The sequence below is a fragment of the Myotis nattereri genome (genome assembly GCF_964212035.1).
Source record: "Myotis nattereri genome assembly, chromosome: 3".
In the NCBI taxonomy this organism is placed as follows: Eukaryota; Metazoa; Chordata; class Mammalia; order Chiroptera; family Vespertilionidae; genus Myotis; species Myotis nattereri.
In genome coordinates, this window is record NC_138077.1 from 43760576 (window position 1) to 43783377 (window position 22802).

The 22802-nt window shown below is 41.3% G+C and overlaps 1 protein-coding gene across 2 annotated transcripts in view; it reads right to left on the reverse strand.

The window, feature by feature from the left end:
* The window catches only part of LIPH (lipase H), a gene marked incomplete at its 5' end in the record, with an annotated part of 45136 nt that extends 22913 nt beyond the window's left edge, over positions 1–22223 (reverse strand). For both annotated transcript variants that reach the window (XM_081088232.1, XM_081088231.1), the window contains 3 exons: positions 1118–1226; positions 2831–3198; positions 22175–22223. In XM_081088232.1, coding sequence (XP_080944358.1) covers positions 1118–1226; positions 2831–3198; positions 22175–22223 — 526 coding nt within the window. The remainder of the gene's footprint in view (positions 1–1117; positions 1227–2830; positions 3199–22174) is intronic.
* Positions 22224–22802: the final 579 nt, after the last annotated feature.

Genomic DNA, 22802 nt, shown 5'->3' on the forward strand with positions numbered 1-22802 from the left:
TAGCTTGAATTCAGATGGGTGTATGTATACCGTGGAAATCAGCAAAGGAGCACAAGCAAATTCAAGCCATCTGTTCTTTGTACCCATAGGGGAAAAGGAAATATTTTTTTAGGTTAGAACATGTTGTTTTCTAAAATATAGTAATAGTTGTAAAAAGTAAAAAGAGCTTTGCTTCCCTAAGAAAGCAGGTAAATAAGAAAAATAAGGGCAACCTGGTTCAGGGTACAAGTAAAGTAAAAAGAATGTGACCTCAAGTACCAGCAAATGGAGAGAGAGAGAGAGAGAGAGAGAGAGAGAGAGAGAGAGAGAGAGAGAGAGGGAGAGAGAGAGAGAGAGAATGAGAATGAGAATTACTTGCCCAGGGCTACCTGTCAAGTTAAGTAGCACATTCAGACTTGGGGCCCTAAAAGTTTACCTCCTAATCTTTTAGGGCCTAAGTTGCATCTTTTACCTCTCCCCTCCCTCCTCATTTACCTTCCAGACTAGACTCCCTATAATTAAAATAGCTATCTCCATGTGAGCATGAATTCTGGGAAAAGTATAAATGGGAGAGTCTTAAGTTTCTGAAAGGGAAAGCCTCCTTCAGCCCTCCATTTGCAGCCCAGGAGAGTTACTAGCATATTAGACAGGAGAACCCAACACAGGTTCGTTTGGGATTTGAACTGTTGTGTTGCTGAGTTTTAGCTTGAAAGCTAATATTCAGAGAGTAAACCTGAGCCATCAAAATTCCAATCTCATTTTCCTATTGTGAAACTCCTGCTGTGCCGGGGACAGAACTTTATTAGGTATGTAGTTCAAGCTATTCTGGATTAAATGAGAGGAAGAAGGATATCTGCCTGAGGCACAGACATCAAATACCCAAGAGACATAGCTGTTTTTCTAGCCATAACAGAAATAAAGTCACCGCCAACCTTTTCTACGGCATATGTAATTTGCAAAGTGCTTTGCATATATCTTATTAAATAGTAACCTGAGGTCAACATTGGTCTTCCTTTTGCACAAGAGGACGTTAAATAATTGGAAGAAGATCTGGCTTTCAAGCCAAGGACTTGGATTGCCTACATCATGCTCCCCTGCCCAGGCTCACCACCCCATGTCCATTCACAGGAAGCCTTACCTGTAATTCTCCCCAGCTTTCCATTGTACTCCTCTCCAACAAACCCAGATATGTGGGCTCCTAGACTTACTCCAATCATGTAAATGTCGTCCAGAGATGCTCCTTTTGCCTGGAATTTCAAGAGATCCATCATTACAAATTGTGGGGGCCGAGGAGTTGACAACATTTGGAGAAATGTCCTATCTGTTGATTTTGGAGAAACACATCTAAACACCTTATGTCCATGATCTCACTTAAGTGTCACTACACCCTTGCAAAGTAAATACTATTCATTTGATTGCACAGATGAGAAACTGAGGCCAGGAGTAAAAGTGACCTGCGCACGGCCAGGCGGTGGGGCGGGGTCAGAGTAGCCTTCAAACCAGACCGTCCGATGCCCATCCTGTGCCTAACCCTTTAGGCCATGGTGTCTCCATTCATGTTTCTTCTAGAAACCAAGCCAAAACATCTGTAAAACCTTCTCCGTTGGGGAGAAGGGCAACGATACATTTCGATGACCTTTTATTTATCTTCATGTTTGCTCAGTTAAATAAATTTACCATGGAGAGGGAAGGAAAGTAGGGTAGGAGTGGATCACATTGACCATAGTCTGTGGGGACAGCCTGTCATGAGTCGTTTGAATATTTACTTTTCCAGGGCTGTGGCTTAGGTGGGGAACTCTTATAAAACGTATGCCACTGTTAGACACAGTGACTCACTCTAAAAGAGTCCTGATACGAGTCACTTTTTTTTTTTCATAAAAGGGGCAATTCATGAGTTATTTAATCGCCCTAGCCATTTGGCTCAGCGGACTGTTGAGTCACAGGTTCAATTCGGGTTGAGGGCACATGCCTGGGTTGCAGGCTTGATCCCCTGTGGGGGTGTGTGCAGGAGGCAGCCAGTCAATGATTCTCTCTCATCATTGATGTTTCTCTCTCTCTCCCTCTCCCTTCCTCTCTGAAATCAATAAAAAATATTTTTTTAAAAAAGAGTTATTTAGTAAGTCTTCTAAAGACATAAATCATACATACTCAGAAATCTCTCATCAGACCATGTGTATCAGTTTTGGTTTTGGACAATCTAGTCACTAAACTTTTGACATTTCTAGGAAGAGGAACAGCTATAGAAGTTAAGGAAGATCTAATCATTGAAGCCAAGAAACTCCTAGACCAGTGACGGCGAACCTATGACACGTGTGTCAGAGGTGACACGCGAACTCATTTTTTTGGTTGATTTTTCTTTGTTAAATGTTTAAATATATAAAATAAATATCAAAAATATAAGTCTTTGTTTTACTATGGTTGCAAATATCAAAAAATTTCTATACGTGACACGGCACCAGAGTTAAGTTAGGGTTTTTCAAAATGCTGACACGCCGAGCTCAAAAGGTTCGCCATCACTGGCCTAGACAGAACCTGTCCTCCACACAGGACACCTTTACGTGAGTTAAAAAAATATGCCCTTTCCTAAGGATACTTTGCTGTCATTCGCTGGAAAATTATTTTAACAAACATATGAATCTATAATGGCAATTATGCTCCCTTAAGTGGGCGCCTTGTGCAGTGAACAACCTGCACAGCCATCCTTATGGGCCTTCCCTCTCCCTCCCCTGGGGCTTATGTGGATCTGCAAAATAGTTCCTCTGTTCACTGCTGATACTCCTTGGCTTTAACTCTTCAGATAATGGGCCAGTTTCAATTTAGCCCCAAATCATCTAAGAGAATGCTCCCTTACCAACAGGTGATCGATAAATTTCTTCAAGACTGTTGCTACTTTTCTGGTCTTATCAGCAGCACTGTTGTATAATATCGTTGTAGCTCCTCGATTCCAATCAACAACAACCACGTTCATGTCCTCTACGGAGAGCAAACCCTCTACTAAGTCCCCTATCCAAACGGGAGGGGAGCCTGTTGGCCTGAATCCATGGATAATGAAGGTGGTTCTCTTGGTCACATTCAAGTTCCCCAAAGCTGTGGAGTTGATGACTTGTGCGCAGGGCGGGTCTCTCCTTGTGTAGAGCATCAACTTTACCTGGAGTCCCGTACCAACCACTGCACTGTGGAAGCTCAGTCGGGTGAATGAAGGACATGTCTCATCTGTGTCTGAAAATAAAAATTAGATGGCATCGTGATGGTTCTTTACTTAGTGGGGCATCAAGTCCTATACTTGTTGGAGTTCTATGTGCCTTACGGCACCTAGCTATCAAGAGGCTAGATCTAGTTGCATGATGTTGCAAAGTCATACCTGATTGAGAATTCATACATAGTGACTTTTTCACCAGGAAAACCATCTTTCCAAATTCTACCTTCTTCAAGGTCTAATCCCAAAGTCACCTTAATGAAGCCTTCACAAACTCTCCCAGCTATAACTACTGTCCCTCATCCTGGAGCTCCCCAAACCCCTTTCTGGATCTCATTGACAGCACAAGGAAAATACTTTCAGGGGTGTATTATGGGTACTTATGTACATGTGTGTCTATCCTGCTAGTGCGCAATCTCCTTGGCATGGTGTCTTATAATCTTGTGTATCCCTCACTGATCCCAGCACACAGTAGAGGAGTCAATAACTGAAGCTGCATGGTCCAAGCTACTCTTTCCTTGTCTGGAGCACCTGCCTAAGATGACAGCAGAGGAGGTGATGTGGCTTGCCACGAGCCCAGTGACATCTAAAACTGTTGACCACAGTGGTGTTGTTGGACCCTCTCCTTTGCTCCTGAAAGCACCACCTTTAAGCATTCATCTTGCTAAGTAGACTGTAAGGATGGCCTTAGAGGAAAAGTTAGGGATGGGGAGGGGAACAGTATAGATGGACCTGGAGCATTTGTCATGGCAGAAAGTAAGGAAATGTTTAAAAACAAGTCACAAGGATACAGGAGCCAACTTGAAGGGGCTTCCACTCACCAGATCTGGGATAATTTGAACACAGAATAATTAAGGACATTAATGAAATATAGGCCTTTGGAAAAAATAGGAATCCATGATTCCATGCAAATAAACAAACAAATAAATGGAGGCGAAAAGAGGACTCTTACTTCCAGTATAAGGCTGAATGCCGACTGGTAGATGTGGAGTGAATGCTGGAGCTGCTACCAATCATTTTGCAATCATCAAAACAAGGACTGGTTAGGCAAGAATCATCAATGGGTGCTGAGCTGAGTGGCGGTGGGTTCTGAGGAGGCGCATGTGTGTGTTCTCTTAAAATGTCTCCCACAGATTGCTTATGAGTGATTAGGGACAAAGTAGTAATATATGGTGGAAAAACGGAACAACACCTTGACTAGATTGTCCAAATGAACACTACCAGTGAGGGGTAGATGGACAGCATGTGCCTCCAGCTATAATGCACTGAGAAGGACACAACATCACCTATGCAGTATTTTGGTGGGGAATGCATAACCCGAAACTAACCATGAGGAAAAATCAGACAAACACAAAATGAGGAATATTCTATTTCTTTAAAAAGGTCAATGTCATAAATCTCAAAGGCTGGAGAAATGTTCTAAATTGAAGGAACCTAAGGAGAAAGGATAAATAAATGCAATATCCGGTTTTGTTTGCATCCTATAATAGAAGGAAAAATACTATAAAAGAAGTTATTGGGCATTGACTAAATTGGGATATGAACACTAAGTTAGATAAAAGTTTGGTATCAATGTTAAATTAATTGAGATTCAATAGGGAGTTAGAAATAAACTAAATTCCAAGTTGCAAGGTAAGAGGGGTGGTGGGAAGGCAGGTGGGCTTTGGGTCCTTGGGTATTGAGACAGAGTGTTAGTTTTGCAACATTATATAAGGTCTTGGCCAAGAACCACGATCAATTAATAGTTAAAAGCAAACCTCTGCTCAACATTGGTATCCAGACACAATAATACAATTGGGAAGACTATTGTATTTTTAGCTATAAGAATTAGTTAAAACCTTGTTTGACCCACTTTCCCACATGCTGCTTGGCTGAGAGAGAACAGCCGAGTAGGAGGTGAAGGGGAGCAACAAACAATCCCCAGCTGCAAGTTGAAGATGGTCTGTTACGATATTTAGGTGAGTCCTAGCCAGTTTGGCTCAGTGGGTAGAGTGTCGGCCTGCAGACTGAAAGGTCCCAGATTTGATTCCGGTAAAGGGCAAGTATTTCGGTTGCAGGCTCCTCCCCAGCCCGGACCCTGGTCTGGGCATGTGCAGGAGGCAACCAATCTATGTATTTCTTTCTGTCTTTCCCTCTCTCGTCCACTCTCTCTAAAAATCGGGTGAGGATTTAAAAAAAAGAAAAGAAATAATATTGCCCTAGCTGGATTGGCCCAGTGGATAGAGCGTCGGCCTGCAGACTGAAGGGCCCTGGGTTTATTTCCGGTCAAGGGTACATGCCCGGGTTGTTGGCTCAATCCCCAGAAGAGGGCATGCAGGAGGCAACTGATCAATATTCTCTCTCATCATTGATGTTTCTATCTCTCTCTCCCTCTCCCTTCCTCTCTGAAGTCAATAAAAATATATATTTTTTAAAAAGAATATTCAGGAGGGGGGGAGCCACACCCTGTGATGGCCATTCTTCGGGGGATGGAGCAGAAGGGGAAGACTGCTGACCTGTAATTGGCCAACAGAAGACAAGAAGGACTTGGGAAACATCTGTTCTGACTTCCTCCAATAGGAATTTAGAAACCATTTGCCCTGGGCCCCTAGCCTCAGGGAATCTACACGTGCACACCCAGAAACTGCTGCTCCCAGAGTCTGAGCCTCAGAGTAATCTTCTTCCTGGGTCTATAACCCGAGTCCATTCATGTAGGCTTTTATTTGAAACTTCTTGCACAGGCTCTGGTACTCAGGAGTGAAGTTCCAAAATAGAATGAGTGAAAGCTCAAATAGAAGGTTAAAAATTAAGAAGGCTTTGAAATACCTCACCCTGGAAAATAGTGAGCCCCAAACTCACACACTCCTGCTTTTACTCTTCACTGACAAGTCGCACGTGCAGAGGCATGTTCACAATATACTATCTTTGTTTTTCCTCTCCCCGCCCCCCAGCTTTATTGAAAAATAACATTGTGTAAGTTTAGGGTGTATAATGTGATGATTTGACATATGTATATATTGAGATATGATGATCACAATCAGGTTATTTGTTGACACATCCTTCACTTCACATAGTTACCTTCGTCTGTGTGTGTGGCGATAAGCTTTAAGAGCTCTCTTAGGAAATTTCAAGTATACAATACAGTAATGTTAACTATAGACACTACTCTGTGCATTAGATGTCAGAACTTAGTCATCTATGTAAACGTGTTCTCCACCTGTTGGCCCCTTTCATTCATCTCTTCCTGTGGATTGCATGCTCCTGGAACACATGGACTGAAACTCGTCTGGTGCTTGTAGAGCAAGTCCCAGAGTAAATAATTGTTTAGTCACTTTATGGAACAGGTGTCGCAGGGGAAGTAGGGCTGGGCCTCTAGGTTTTGTTCCTGGCTGTGCGACTGACTCACCAAGTAGCCTGCGGAAATCATGTCGTCTTTCACTTGTCATCTACCTGCCCAAGAGAGGAATGCCGTGGAGATAGTTATGAATGAGTTCACACTGGGGAGCGTGGTGGGGGGGGGGGGGGGGGAGACAGAGATCCCTTCCCAAGGAGGGAACTGCTTGTTATGTATGTTTGTTTTGACCCAAATGAGTAATGTTAAGCCAGGGTATCAAAAGTCACATATCTGAGTCCTTGGAAGGCTCAGAGAAGATTCGTGACGTTTGTGCCGGAGTTGTTTTTCAGTAGCAACTGCCACCTTTCATGGCTATGGAATGGCTCAACCAACCTCCTTGACCTGCTGAGTCTCTAGTAGAAGTCTTTAAAATTGGAAAGTTAGTGAAAAGCAAAAAGAGCAGTACAAATGGATTTTTATTTTTCATTTCCTAGAACCACTCTGACTTCATATACTTTTAAATGTCATAGTTATTTTTATATTGGCATTGTGATCTGGAAAAGTCCATTCCAAGTACTGAGTGAAAAACAGATTTCCTAATTCCTCTCTTCAGTACTAAATACTACAACAGCTTTACATACATTCTCTCCCATCTTCAGAGGAAATGTACAGTTCATTCAACAAGAGTCTGCTCTAGCCCAGCTTCTGTGTCAGGTGGCATTTCCAAGGGAGAGTCAGGCATTAATGAAATTAATGTTTCAGGAATTATATCCTTTTTCATTTTGTGATTTGTTTGCCTTGCATGTATGACAGTGAAGCCATAACTTTTTTTCTTTTCATTAACATTTGCCTGGTATGTGTTAATCCTTTAAAAACCTTTGAAACCCTAAGGGATCTTATATATAGCATCTATTTAGATTTGATTTTATAACCCAATCTGAGAGCCTTTATTTTATTAAGTATATTTTTATTGGTTTCTGAGAGGAAGGGAGAGGGAGAGAGAGAAACATCAATGATGACAGAAAATCATCGATCGGCTGCATCCTGCATGCCCCACACTAGGGATTGAGCCGGAAAGTCACGGGCATGTGCCCTGACTGGGAATCAATCCGTAACCTCCTGGTTCATAGGTCAATGCTCAACCACTGAGCCACACCAGCTGGGCTAGGAGCCTCTTTTTTTTTTTTTTTTTTTTTTAAGTAGGTGAGTTCAGATTTATTGGCATAACGGATATAATTGGTGTGAAGGCCACAGAAGTGCCTTACTCAGATCTGCCTTCAAGAGAACCTTCTTCAGGGAGTTAAGGTGACAGTGCCTCCAGCCACCCCCACATTCACACTGAAGTCATTGCTCACTGAGGCTGCTCTCAGCCAGCTACCAACCACTGTGGGGTGCTGGAGCCAGGCCCAGCAGGCTATTCCTGCCTTGTGTAGGATTCAAGTAAGAGCCAACTTTGGCTCAGGGACTCTGCATCAGCCTGGCTGTAATAGTCTCAGACCTGTGCTGAAGCTCATCCTACCGATCCTTCCTTTCCCCCCACCTTTCCCAGGTACCAGATCTGCATCATGGTGGGAAGGCTCTCTCTGCCTACTCCTTACTTCACCTCCTCTATCCTCCACACACATTTCCTGTAGTAGACCCTTCACCTCCTCTATCCTCCACACACATTTCCTGTAGTAGATCCTTTGCATGTCCAATCCCATCTTGGTATCTTCTTCCTGGAGGTCCCAAACTGACACAACTGGATTTAACGCTGTAATGCCACATTTTCTGATTTCAATGCTTTCTTGGTTTCTATAACTATTGTTTGCTACATGGATTGCCCTGTCTCTCTCTGTTGTTCTCATGTATGTATTCTTTCTCATACTTGGAAGTTTATAGCCTGCTTTAATTCTTTTGGTGTTAACCTTTATAACTGTATATGAAATATTTACATCTCAATTTCATGGGATGTAAGTGTGTGGACTATAGGCCACAAGTAGACTACATGCAGAATTACTCCAGACTTCGGTAAATGTATTCAGACTTAATTATCCACTGATGTGAACTCCTAGCAAGGATTTTGGGGGCATCAGGAAACTGTACCTCAGACTGTTGTGGAGCTATTGCTGACGTATGCCATGTAGCCTGCTGCTGACCTTTGTCAAAACAGTTTATTTCCTTACTCGGCTCCAGTCCTTGCTTTAATAACTTGAGACAATATCTAGTGACCCTCTTTCACACATGAGACAGCTAGTGACCCTCTGTTACCCATGATGAGGGCTTTAGCACGCTCAATACTTCTCCCACTCACCTGACTTCTACCTCCTGATTTTTATTAGTTATAAAATTATTTTCAGTTCATCTGGTGATTCCTCTTATAGTTTAAAAATAAATATTTAAGTCTTGGTATTGGTGTATCAATCACAGAGAGTTCCTGTTCTATTTACTGCTTCTGTTCTATCTCCTCATTTCCTACCAAGACAGATGAGAAAATTAGGGCACTTACATTGCCTCTCTTCCTCTCCTTGACTCCTTCCTCAGCCATAAACACACACAAACATACACTTTTTGTTCCCATTGTCAAAATAACCACTCCTTGTTATTTGTGGATTCACCTACTCACTAAAATTTATTTGTAACCCCCAAAGTCAATACTCAAAGTGCTTTTGTGGTTATTCACAGACATGTGCAGAATGACAAAAAAATGGAGTGGGCCCACACATCCACTTTCAGTGAAATCAACACCATAACACTCTGCCTTCTCACTTCACCTCTCATAAAAAGTATCTTTTCACTGTCTATTTACTGCCACGTTTGTTTGTTTGTTTGTTTGTTTGTTTGTTTTGCTTTTTGTGCTTTGTTGGACGAATTTTTCTGTTTAGAATGGTCTCAAAGTATAGTCCTTACATACTGTCTTGTGTTCTTAAATTTAATATGCCTTACAGAGAAATATATAGGTTAGATAAGCTTTATGCAGGCATGACTTATAGTATAGTGCTATTGGGCATGAGGATCACTGCTAATAAATAAAAATACATATTAAATTAGGTGTCTTTAAACAGAAATATACACAAAATAAGATTATGTACTGAACAGTCAACAAAAATGTAACCAGAGGCTCTTGGGAACCTAATCCTCTATTTCCCCTGGGAATTATGGCCCAGTATTTACTAATCAAGTGTTTGCAGTGACTTTATAGAAGATAACTACCATGAATAATGAGAATGAGCAGCGTATAACAATTATCTTCAGGAACTACAGTCCCCCGGTTATGCAGTTGTACTTCTGCAATGTACACAGCCATTGCTTACAGTGAGTCCCTTTCTTAGGCTTCTCCACTCACCCCTGGGTGAAAAGCTCTTGCTGTCTTTCCGAGAAGGGCTAATAATGAATAATATGTTTCCTACATTCATGCATATCTGTAAATGAATTCCTTGGCCTAAATGATGACCTGACTTTGAACAATATTCTTGTATTGAATTCCAATTCAGAGACTGTTTCACCTTAAATGTTACTGGCTTTTCTCTTTCACCTACCTGAAGCATTCTTTCCTTATTCTGAAATAACTTCCCCCTCTAGCGTAGAAGCTCCAAGATAACAGATCTATTTGTCTGTTTATCTACTGTTGTATTCCCAGTGCCAAGAACAGGGCCTGGCTCAGAGTTGGCATCAATGAATGTTTCTTAAATAAATAAATATCAACCTATTAACACATTATTCAGCCATTCAGAGTGATCATATGAATACTACAAAGACAGTATGATATAATGTTTATAAAATAAATGGAGTATGAAATGGCACATGCATTATGAAAAACTATGTAAAATATCTGCAAAAATACATGAATAGCTGCAGATGAGAAGGCCTCAAAAATAATGTGCAAACAAAAATGGGTCAGGCATCCCATTTCTGATGTTTTTAGTTTAATTGCCTAAGAGAATTAACCTTTTCCTCTCAGAATTAATAACATTTTAAGGAAACATTAAATTTACGTTACTTTGGACCATGTGGATACCGTTGTAATTAGCTAATCTTATATAATAAAAGCCTAATATGCAAATCGACTGAATGGCAGAACAACCCGTGGAACAACCGGATGATATGAAGTTCACTGACCACCAGGGGGCAGACACTCAACACAGGAGCTGCCCCTAGCCCACAGGCCCCAGGCCAGCCAAGTCAGGTGCCAGCAGGGGCCCCCCGATTGCCCCACCAGTCGCCCCACAAATCGGCCCTGATCACCAGCCAGGCCTAGGGATCTTATCCATGCACGAATTTCATGCACTGGACCTCCAGTCCTATCTAATAAAAGACAAAAAGGGTAATTGACCGTACCTTTGCTACACTTACCATTGGCTAATCAGGGCGATATGCAAATTAACTGCCAACTAAGATGGCGGCCGGCAGCCACGCAACTGAAGTGAGCAGGAGGCTTGCTTGCTCCAGTGATGGAGGAAGCCAAGGTTCCCAGCCTGCCGCGGCCCGGCTCTGAGCTCCAAAAGCAACAAAGTTTCAATTATAGAAGCTAAACAAACCCCAGATATCTGCTTTCAGCAGGCCGTGGCCTCAGAGCTGGAGCGAGAGGAGCTGGCTCTCAGCTCCAGTGACGGCAACAAAGTTTCAATTATAGAAGGTAAATAAATCCCAGAATTTAAAAAAAGAAAAAAAGGAGAGGCTGGAAGCTTCAGTCGCCGGCCAGCCAGAAAACGGCCCTCAGCCCCTCACCCAGACTGTCCAGGCACCCCAGTGGGGACCCCCACCCTAAAGGGAGTGTGGCCAGCCTGAAAACAGCCATCAGCCCCTCACCCAGGCTGGCCAGACACCCCAATGGGGACCCCCACCCTGAAGGGGGTGTGACCAGCTTCAAACAGCCATCAGCCCCTCACCCAGGCTGGCCAGGCACCCCAGCGGGACCCCCACCCTGATCCGGGACACCCTTCAGGGCAAACCAGTCGGCCCCCACCCGTGCACCAGGTCTCTATCCTATATAGTAAAAGGGTAATATGCAAACTGACCCTAACAGCAGAAAGACTGGGAATGACTGGTCACTATGACACACATTGACCACCAGGGGGCAGATGCTCAATGCAGGAGCTGCCCTCTGGTGGTCAGGGCGCTCCCACGTGGGGGAGCTCTGCTCAGCCATAAGCCAGGCTGATGGCTACCAGTACAACGGTGGTGGTGGGAGCCTCTCCTGCCTCCTCAGCAGCGCTAAGGGATGTCCAACTGCAGCTTAGGTCTGCTCCCCGCTCACAAGTGGACATCCTCTGAGGGCTGCCGGGCTGCCAGAGGGATATCTGATTGCCAGCTTAGGCCCAATCCCCCGGGGAGCAGGCCTAAGCCAGCAGGTGGTCATCCCCCGAGGGGTCCCAGACTGCGAGAGGGCACAGACTGGGCTGAGGGCCCCCCCCCCCCCGAGTGCACAGATTTTTGTGCACCAGGCCTCTAGTTATTAATAATAGGAAAGGAGCAAAGGAAAGGCCAGACAGTATAGGCATGCTCTCTGCAAAACAATGGGAGAGGGGATTAGACAAAGATAAGATAGATGCACGCCTGGTAAAGTTGGGGAAACTTGCAAAGGTGCTTGTTATCAATCACACCCAAGAGCAAAGGTCATTGGCCAGAATGGGTGTGGGTGGCCACTGCAAGTGTGCAGAAATTTGGCATATTAAACAAAGGAATTCAATGTTTTGGGAATCCTTGGGACTCTTGTTGCTTGGGGCTCACTCTCCTGCATTCTCCCATGAGGCCCAAGGCCAAGCAGATCCCACAGGAAGTGGTCTAATGGGCTGTCACTAGCCTGATACTGAACTGGACTCAGCTCCAATATGGAAAGGAAACTCTGGACACTGGCTTTGCTTCCAGCTTTACTGAAACCTCAGCTACACTTCTATGACTAGATTAAGGGAAATGAGACTTTAGAAACCCAGGAATGTAATTCTACGAAAGTAAAGCTTTCTACCATATCTCATCCTTCCATGGGGCTCTCTGGAAATGCTTATTCCAGTGGTACCCTATGAACCCCACTTCCACCAATAACAATGTTATAAATTAGTTTAAGCTCCTAGAGGGCAGTTACTATGCTACTTTTTCCCCCCCAGTATTACCAGTACCTCCCATAGGAACTTGTCTTGTTGGATCCCAAATTCTCATGCAATTTGGAGAGCATGCAAACACTAGATACTTGCAAATAGCAAATTTGTTAAATTGCTTCACCCGCATAAACACAGTTTTTAAGTTCTACTTTATGTTGGTGTTACTAAAATGATAAATTATTTGTATGCCTTCAGAAAGCAAACCTCTTTTTGGTTACTTTTTTTTTATATTGTTACAAAGTCAAGTTTGTTCAGGAGTAGCATTAAGAGCCAAAGTAACCACAGAACATGTTAAACTGGTTTCTACACCTTAACCTCTTCTATTAGAGTTTATGCAAAACAGATGAAACTTTGCCTTTCCTTTGCAGACTATTTTGAAATTCAATTCCTGAAATGCCATTGCCTGTTGACAAGTGGAAAACTACAATGAGATGGGTGATGTCTCCCATCCAATGAGGAATTCAGACTCCTATGTAGAATTGATTATCATTTATTGCCTTCCCTTCTGTTATATTAAAAGAAGAATATCCAAATAGGATATTAGGGAAATCTGGCCATAACATCTTCAAAGATAACATATTTGTGCCTGAAATACTTTGTTATAATCAAATGCATGGTCACCCCTGGGCCAAATCCAGACATGCCTATATATGTATTATCTATGACTGCTTCCCTACCATAAGGCAGAGTTGAGGGACCAATGGACAAAAAGCTGAAAACATTTACTATCTTCCTCTTTAGAGAAAAATGGTCTAATGTCAAACAAAAATACAACATGATTTTAGAAAGAGCATGGATTTTGAAGTCCAACTCCATGGCCTACTAGCTATGTGACCTCTGGTGTTTAAATGACCTGACCTCTCTGGGCTTCAGTTTCCCACTATAAAGTTATTATAATAATGGCAATCTGTTAGGCCAGTGGTCGGGAAACTCATTAGTCAACAGAGCCAAATATCAACAGTACAACAATTGAAATTTCTTTTGAGAGCCAAATTTTTTAAACTTAAACTGTATAGGTAGGTACATTGTTATTAACTTAATTAGGGTACTACTAAGCTGGCCTTTGCTAACAACGTCCTCAATCTGATTGCGGTACGTTCGCTGAGGTCGACCCCTTCCAACTCTCCCATCCACACTCGTCTTGTATACTTGTTTCAGATAGAGGAGTGTGGATGGGAGAGTTGGAAGGGGTTGACCTCAACGAACGTACCTCAAAACAATGTACCTCCCCCGCGCTGTGTACCCCGCGGCCCGCCTGCGCTGCGTCTCCCGTCGCCTGATGGGCCAGCACCCCCCACTTCTTCTAACGCCACTTCTTCAAAATAGACTCGCCCAGGCCGAAAACCGACTTCTGCGCATGGGCCACGGGCCACGAAGTTTCACACTGTACATGTGCACCAGCACATGGTATTTTGTGGAAGAACCACACTCAAGGGGCCAAGGAGCCGCATGTGGCTCGCAAGCCGCGGTTTGCGGACCACTGTGTTAGGCGGTGCTTCCAGAGCCAAATGGAGTCTGAAGTAAAAGAAAAACACTACATGGGTAGTGTTTTCAACCAAGTGTGAAAAGTTCATAAAAGCGCTACAATAAAAAACAAACAAGCAAACAAACAAACATGACTACAGATATAATCCTCCCCACTATTCAATCTGTTCACACACTACTGTCAACCCCCATAAACCATCCATCAAGGAAATGAAAGCGGCATGGGCCCAAGAAGCTGCTTGATCAGAAATGGCTTTTCTTTTTTAAAAATATATTTTATTGATTTTTTACAGAGAGGAAGGGAGAGGGATAGAGAGTTAGAAACATCGATGAGAGAGAAACATCAATCAGCTGCCTCCTGCACACTCCCCACTGGGTATGTGCCCGCAACCAAGGTACATGCCCCTGACCGGAATCGAACCTGGGACCCCTGAGTCCGCAGGCTGACGCTCTATCCACTGAGCCAAACCGGTTAGGGCAGCAATGGCTTTTCTTAAAAGACTGAATACAAGATTAAAAAAAGAAAAAGATGCCTGTTCTTATTGTCAATAACACAGAGTGGTAAACCAAACAAAAGTCTATCTTTAATTAATACTCTTTTTCTTCTTAATCCTTACCCAAAGATATGTTTATTGATTTTAGAGAGAGGAACGGTCCCTAACTGGGACCAAACCTGCAGTCTAGATATGTGCCCTGTCCAGGACCTTATGGTGGATGATGCTCCAACCAACTGAGCCACACTGGCCAAGGCTAGTCTATCTTTATTTAAAATGTTGATATTTTGTTCACCGTGGACTTCTTTGCATTGATTTTCTTATTTTAAAAACATTGCGTTAGAATATTATTCATGCATATAACTTATGTGTTGTTAGAATAATGCATTTTAATATGCCTTATTAATGGTATGCATATGATCATTTATATTAAAATATAAAATGATATTAAAGCATAATTTAAATATTGTTTTAAATATCATGAAAAATAAAATGTCATTTTTATTGCACTAAAAACCATAAATATAATTTATCTTGGTGGTCCTTCCTCCTTTACATTTTGTGCCTTGTGAGGGTCTCACTGGACTCACCCTAACCCAGTGGTTCTCAAGCTTGGCTGCACATTAGCCAAGGTTGGGAACCACTGCCCTAACCCCAGCCCTCCTGTCAGGACTGTTGTGAGAATTAGAGATAATGTCTATGAAGTATCTAAAGCATTACCTGGCACATAGTAAATGCTAGAAAATTAGTCATTGTTGGTGATGTTAATGATAAGTTGGGCTAATAGTATTGCTCTCATAGGGTTGTTATGAAGACTAAATAAAATAATACAAGTAAAATCGCTTAGCATGAGATTTGATACAAAGCACCAATTCCTTTCCTTCCATCATTTTGGAAAGATTTTGGAAAAAGGGAAATTTTATTGACCAGTATACAGGTGGCAGTGCTTTATTCTGGCCATAGAGCTTGATTTGGTTCTGGCTCTGTCATTAACAAGGTAAAACAAACTAGTTAGGGCATCAGTTTTCTCATGTTAAAGTCATTCCTTAGAGGGTAAGCTAGTCTCTAGCATTCCTTTTGGACACAAAAAATCTAAGATCTGCAAGCTAGCTGATTTGAAAAGACAAGAGGCATCTATTCAGGAAAACAAATTACCAGGGCAGTCTTATAACCAAAAACTGCCCAAATCTGAAAAAAAAAAATATAGAAAGAAATAAAAATTTATTTTAATTTCAGTAAAAAAAAAAAAAAAGAACACCTGAAAATAACCATACTTTGTCTTGTAATTAGAATGTTGACCAGAGAGATATTTTGCCACCTTTATTTCAAACAGAAATTTTTTTTTGCTAATTAAATACTCTTTAGTTAACAAACATGGTTCCATATGCTACAATAAAGATAAATCTTGAAAACATTTTGGTAAGTGAAAGAAGCCAGTCACACATATACACACACAAATCCACATATTATGTGATTCCATTCATAAGAAATGTTTAGAATAGTTTAATCTATAGAGACAAGAAACAAACAAGTGGTTGCGGTATGAGGAAAGGTAGAGAGATTGGGGTGCAGTAGCTAAAGGGTACTGGGTTGCTTTCTGAGGTTATAAAAATGTTAGGCTCTGACCGGGTAGCTCAGTTGGTAGAGCATCGTTCTGATACCCTAAGGCAGTGGTTCTCAACCTTCCTAATGCCTTGACCCTTTAATACAGTTCCTCATGTTGTGGTGACCCCCAACCATAAAATTATTTTCGTTGCTACTTCATAATTGTAATTTTGCTACTGTTATGAATCGTAATGTAAATATGTGATATGCAGGATGTACTTTCATTGTTACAAATTGAACATAATTAAAGCATAGTGATTAATCACAAAAACAATATGTAATTATATATGTGTTTTCCGATGGTCTTAGGAGACCCCTGTGAAAGGGTCATTTGACCCCCAAAGGGGTCGCGACCCACAGCTTGAGAACCACTGCCCTAAAGTTTCAGGTTTGATCCTGGATCAGGGCACCTACAAATATCAACCAATGAATGCATAAATAAGTGGAACAGCCCTAAACAGTTTGGCTCAGTGGATAGAGCCTTGGTCTGCGGACTGAAGGGTCCCAGGTTCAATTCTGGTCAAGGGCATGTACCTTGGTTGCGGGCACATCCCCAGTAAGGGGTGTGCAAGAGGCAGCTGATTGATGTTTCTCTCTCATCAATGTTTCTAACTATCTCTCTCCCTTCCTCTCTGTAAAAAATCAATAAAATATATTTATAAAAAAAATAAGTGGAACAGCAAATTGATGTTTCTTTCTTTCTCCCACTTCCTGTCTCTCGTTAAAAGCAATAAATAATAATAAAGTTTTTGATTTCTAAAAGTGACTGGTGATAGTTGCACATATCTGTGAATATACCAAAAAACAAAAAAACAGTGAATTGTACACTTTACCTTTTTTTAAGATTTTAATATAGATTTTGAGAGAGAAAGGAAGGGAGAGACATATCGGTCAATCATTAATTGATCGACTGCCTCCTGCATGCCCCCCACTGGGGGTCAAGCCTGAAACCTGGGCATGTGCCCTAACCAGGAATCTAACCAGCAACACTTTAGTGCACGGGATGATGCCCAACCAACTAAGCCACACTGACCAGAGCAAATTAAACACTTTAAATGGGTGAATTGCATGGCATGTGAATTATATCTCAATAAAACTAAAACCAAAAAAAATGGTTTCTATAATTTCATACTTTTGTGGAAAGTCAAGGGTGAAATGATGAAAAGTCTTTTAAAGGTGACTGGGCAGAAGTTTCACTTTTTCTATCCAAATCAAAACAGGCTTTCAGTTTTTCAGTTTTCTTTCCTCTCAGAGGGTGAGGTTGATGGACCTTCATCTGTATCACTGAAGGTTAAATAAAGCCCCCCACCATGGTCACTGTGTTGGCAGGGGGAGGGTTTGAACCTAATAATGTGCAAAATAAACTACTACTCTTATTCTCAGGCTTAGGAACTAACTATAACCGTTACTTTGTTCTCTCTTTGCCAGAGAAAATTGGGTTGGATAGACAAAATGCCCTCTTGATTGGGAGGACATTGCTGCTTTCAACCACCGGCTGTATTTCTCTGGAAGACAGCCCAGAAAAGAGACATCTGTATCCCTAGACTGACTTATTTCACGAGTCTCCGTTGGATAGTCCCTGGGGTAACACTGAGCATTGACAATCCTGGATGAACCTTCCAAAGGGTCCTTTGCTGTGCCTTCATCAGACACACTGCCCCACGACTAAGCAACGCTGCCCATGCTGCCTCCGTGTCACACTCAGTTCTGGCTGTTTAGTTCCCACCTGCTTTTGCAGAAACTGATAACATCCCCCACATTTCTCATTGGGGGGGGGGAACTTCTACAGAAAGAGGAAACACCTCCTTCATATCCAAAAAGATGACGGAGTCGTGGACGGAAATAACCCACAATGAAGCAGTAACTGTGAGTGTGCGGGAGAAGGAAGTTCTGATGTTCTGTGAGAGTCAATAAGCAAAGGTAGGTTCATATTATACTGCTCAATATGGCTGAGTCAGGCTATAAAAACTGAAAGTATCAATTTCTCTCAGACCTACTGCTGGTCACATTTACTCCAGTAACTCCTAAACCCAGATGACAGCTGTGAAATTCCACCTAATTTAACCTTGATGCCTGGTATCCAGACAGGAAGTAAAGCAGGCATGGCCCTGACTCACACTTCTTTTATTTCAAGTTTTGGGTTCCAAGGCGTGCTCAAGCTAGCTATCATTTCCCCCACCCCAAACATGACGCAGATGTGTGTTAATAACTTCTTTAGAACAGAGAGAAACCAAGGTCAGGTATACCGGCTCAATGCTGCCTGAAATTATTTACTGAGATTCACACCAAGGTTAAGAGATGCTTTGCCTAGTATTCTGCATGCTGGGCAGTGAATGCTAGTCAGGATCTGGGACACATCTCGCCACATGTTACTTGATGGAGCCGGGATGTTTCCAGGAACCCACACTGACCACACTCTTATGCTTGCCTGAACACACTTTTCTGAAGGAATTTCCAAAAGTCCCAGAAATAAAAATCTCTTTAGGCAAGAAAGCTTGCCTTGGAAACATTAAAAAATGAGTTGAACTCTTTTTTTTTTAAGAGAAATTAGAAGGGGGAGGTGACATGTCTCTGCCATGAAATTTGACTTAATTTTTTAAATATGAAAAAGCAATTCAGTGTATATTTTATGCAGAGGGCCACCTGAATTTGGCATTAACCAGTTAACTGCCACGCATCCAAAACGGAAAACATCCCCACACGCCATGATATTTTGAATTTAATTTAAAAAATCAATTTGCAATGAACATTATAAAAATAAATACATTACTTATAATTCGGGCATTCTTGAATATTTTCAGCTGAAAGTTCTCACGAAAAATGATTTTAAAGTTGGTCAGGGCTGCCACTTAGGCCCGCTGCTTGCGTCTACAGACGCTTATGGCATACAATGGGTTAAAACCCAGTCCTGAGCCAGATAGTCAAGCTGAGAATATCTCTTGCTTCTCCTTCTGTTCTCCTCCAGCCAAGGAGGAGACAAGCAAGAAGCATATGGGCAAAATGCCCTCTTGGCTGAAAGAGATCTCTGCTTTTAACCCCAGGCTTTTATTTCTTTAGGATACAGCTTAGAAAACAAATCAGATGCCAGGTTTCTTCGCTCTCATCTCTTAATCATGAGCAAGGTATGTGCATTCACACCCCACTTCCTCACTCACCTTTGCCTTTGCGTTAGAAGAGGATGAGTCACACACACACAATTATAAATCATTTGGAGAGGCCTTCCAACATCCTAGGAAAATCTCTGTGTTTGGCAGTAAGCTATTTTCTCTAGGAAAATATCTACCTAGTTTTACACAACTTACCATAGGCCAAAATATTGATAATAGAATAACTTTTAAAAATACTTATGACAACAGCCTTAATTTAAAACAATACTTATCAGTCTGTGTTCCTTGAGGGTTTATTAAAAATGCATATTCCAGGATCTCACACCAGACCCCTGAGTCTGGATCTCTGGGGACAGAGTTTTCACGTTTTGTGCGTGTGCGTGTGTGTGTGTGTGTGTGTGTGTGTGTTGTTGTTGTTGTTGTTGTTGTTTTAATCCTTACCTAAGGATATTTTTCCATTGATTTTTAGAGAGAGTGGAAAAGAGAGGGAAAGACAGAGAAAAATATCAATGTAAGAGAAACACAGTGGTTGGTTGCCTCCTGCACGAGCCCTGACCAGGCCCGGGCTGGGGAGGAGCCTGCAACCAATCGAACCTGGGACCCTCTGGTCTGCAGGTCGAAACTCTATCCACTGAACCAAACTGGCTAGGGCAGAGTCTCCACATTTTTAACAAATTTCCCAGGTGATTCTGGTATGCACTAGAGTTTGCCTTGTACACCGGTAAGATTACGGCAAACATTTTCATCATGATATCACAGAGGTTACAACAAAACAAAAATCTCTGAAAATGAGTGACTTGTATCCTTGGGATTTCTGAATCACATCCTAACACTTGCTAATTTTTGGACAGCAAGGAAAACAAGGCAAAAGCAGAGAGTGATTAATAATTTCTGCTTTCAGATGCATGTTATTCAAAACCCTCCCCCATGAAAGTTCCAAGTTCATGGTTTTGCAGATACTGAGAAGTCTAGATCTAGCTTACAGCCATAATTATGGTGGTTTTTTTTCCTTCTAGCTACAGAAGTCTATTGTGGTGTGTCTCTGTCTGCTTAGAGTCTATCATGCGGCAGTGAGTCTTCTAGAATCAATTTAAAACAAGACTTTACTAATGAGGTAACAGTAAGTAAAAAGGCAGGTCACAAAAAAATTAAGTTCCTGCTTTGTAAATAGAGATATATCCTTCCTCCCTTGGACCTCACTGGGTGAGACCTCCTCAAGGTTGAGCCTACCCTTGCTTCCTCCAGGGTCCTATTCCCGAGTATAGATATAAACGTGCCTCAATCCAAGATGGCAGTGGCACAGGAAGACGCTGAACTCACCGGAAGAAGTAACCACAAATCACCATCAGGTTTTCGTGTTATGGTTAGCTCCCTCTCTCCTTAAGCTACCCCTAAACTGATGTTCATTTTTAAAATAAATAAATGATAAACACACTTTAAAATGTTGACTTTTCAGTGAAAATATCATCACTAGTAAAATTTTAACTTACTATTAAATCAAAAGCACAAAGTAAGCCCTGGCCTGTTGCTCGGTTGGTTAGAGCGAGTTCCCAATATGCCACGGTTGCGGATTCGATCCCGGTCAGGGCACGTACAGGAATCAACCAGCAAAGGCATGAGAGTGGAACAACAAATCGATGCTTTCTCTCTCCCTTCCTCTCTCTAAAATCAGTTTCAGAATTAAATTTTTTTAAAAAGCACAAAGTAAGAAAAATTTATTTTTTGACCCAGTGATTTCACTTCTAGTAATATATCTGAAGAAACCTGAAACACTAATTTGAAAGAATAAATACACACCTAAATTTCAGAATTATTTTAAAGGCTACTTTTTTTAAAAAAGTATATGTACTTGATCCATTCCTGTATATAGCTACACTTCTGCTGTATCTAGTTTCAAGTTTTAGTAAATAACAGAATCATCTTCTATATAAGTTCTTTTTCTTTTAAAAGTTATTTCTCTAGAATAAATTCCCAGCAATGGTTTTGCTACTTCGAATGGCATGGCCATTTTATGGGTCCATATATATAACATATTTTCCTTCAAAAAAAATTGTACCACATTACCATAACCTATGTGAAAAAGAGCTGGATTCCTAAAAAGACTGAGAGGTGTTGAAAGCTTTTCACTTCATTTTTGTTACTGTTTTAATTTTTATTTCTTAATTATGATTAATAATTTTTAAGCTATCAATATGCCAAGCACCATTTTAAGGGGTTTACATATATAAAATTATGTTTTTCTGTAAGAACAATTTAAAATAAACCCTTAATGCATAAAAGCTATAAAATCTACCCTTTATATTTTAGCTCTTCTAATATAATAAAATTTTAAATTTCCAGAAAAGAAATCATCTTATTTCATAGAGGTAGGAATGGCACAGAAAAAAATGTAACTATGAAGAAAAGAACATTATTCTAGATTTTTCCACATATTTAATTTTTGGACCATAGAACAAGTCAACCCAAAGGAATAAGAGTTTCTTTTATTACTGAGAAAACTATGTATAATTTATTTTCAAAATTAGAAAATTTATTTAATCCTTATCTTCTTTCTTAAACATGATTGGATGAAACTTAAAAAGTCCAGTAAGAAAGTGGGATGATAAAAGGCAAAATGACATTAACACTAGCAATATTTTTTAAATAATTAAGAAAATGAGCCGAAACCGGTTTGGCTCAGTGGATAGAGCGTCGGCCTGCGGACTGAAGGGTCCCAGGTTCGATTCCGGTCAAGGGCATGTACCTTGGTTGCGGGCATATCCCCAGTGGGAGATGTGCAGGAGGCAGCTGATCGATGTTTCTCTCTCATCGATGTTTCTAACTCTCTATCTCTCTCCCTTCCTCTCTGTAAAAAATCAATAAAATATATTTAAAAAAAAAAAAAAAAAAAAAAGAAAATGATTCAATAAATGACCTACCTGATCTCACCAAGCACATCAAGCTGATGAAGAAGTATAATCTCAGCATATGGGGACTGGAGAGAGTGTGTCACAGTCACAAGAATGATTTCCTTCCCAGAGCCTTAGAGTTTCAACTGAGGGCTTTGCTCAGAGAGCTCAGATAACTAATCCAGAGGTGTGGTGACAGCAGGAAGTTCCCAGGGACTGCAGGCAGGTCCCACCCCTTTCAGAATACTTGACTCCTCCTCTTTTCAAAAAAGGTCGGATATGTTTCTACCTTACACAATTTTATGCATATCTTAATATTTTAATACATATTTGCAGAATGACGAGTTCAAAATAGTTTCATTCTTTGTGGGCGGTTTATTAGTTGTTTGGCTTGGTGTGTTGAAATCAAGAGTGATTTGAAATATTTTCCTCTCGTGTTCTTGTGAATGAAACACGTCCAGTTAGTGTTCGGTTGGCCTGTGTATACAAAACTACTTGTTATGCTAATTCACACACTCATTTCTCATAGGACAGTCTTTAGATTTTATTAAGAACATTTCATTAAGTCCAATTGTATACCTACATGTGCCAAAATATGCTTCAGAATAAAAGAAACTTTTTTATGGTATTATATATCTTTATTTTTATTTCTTCTATC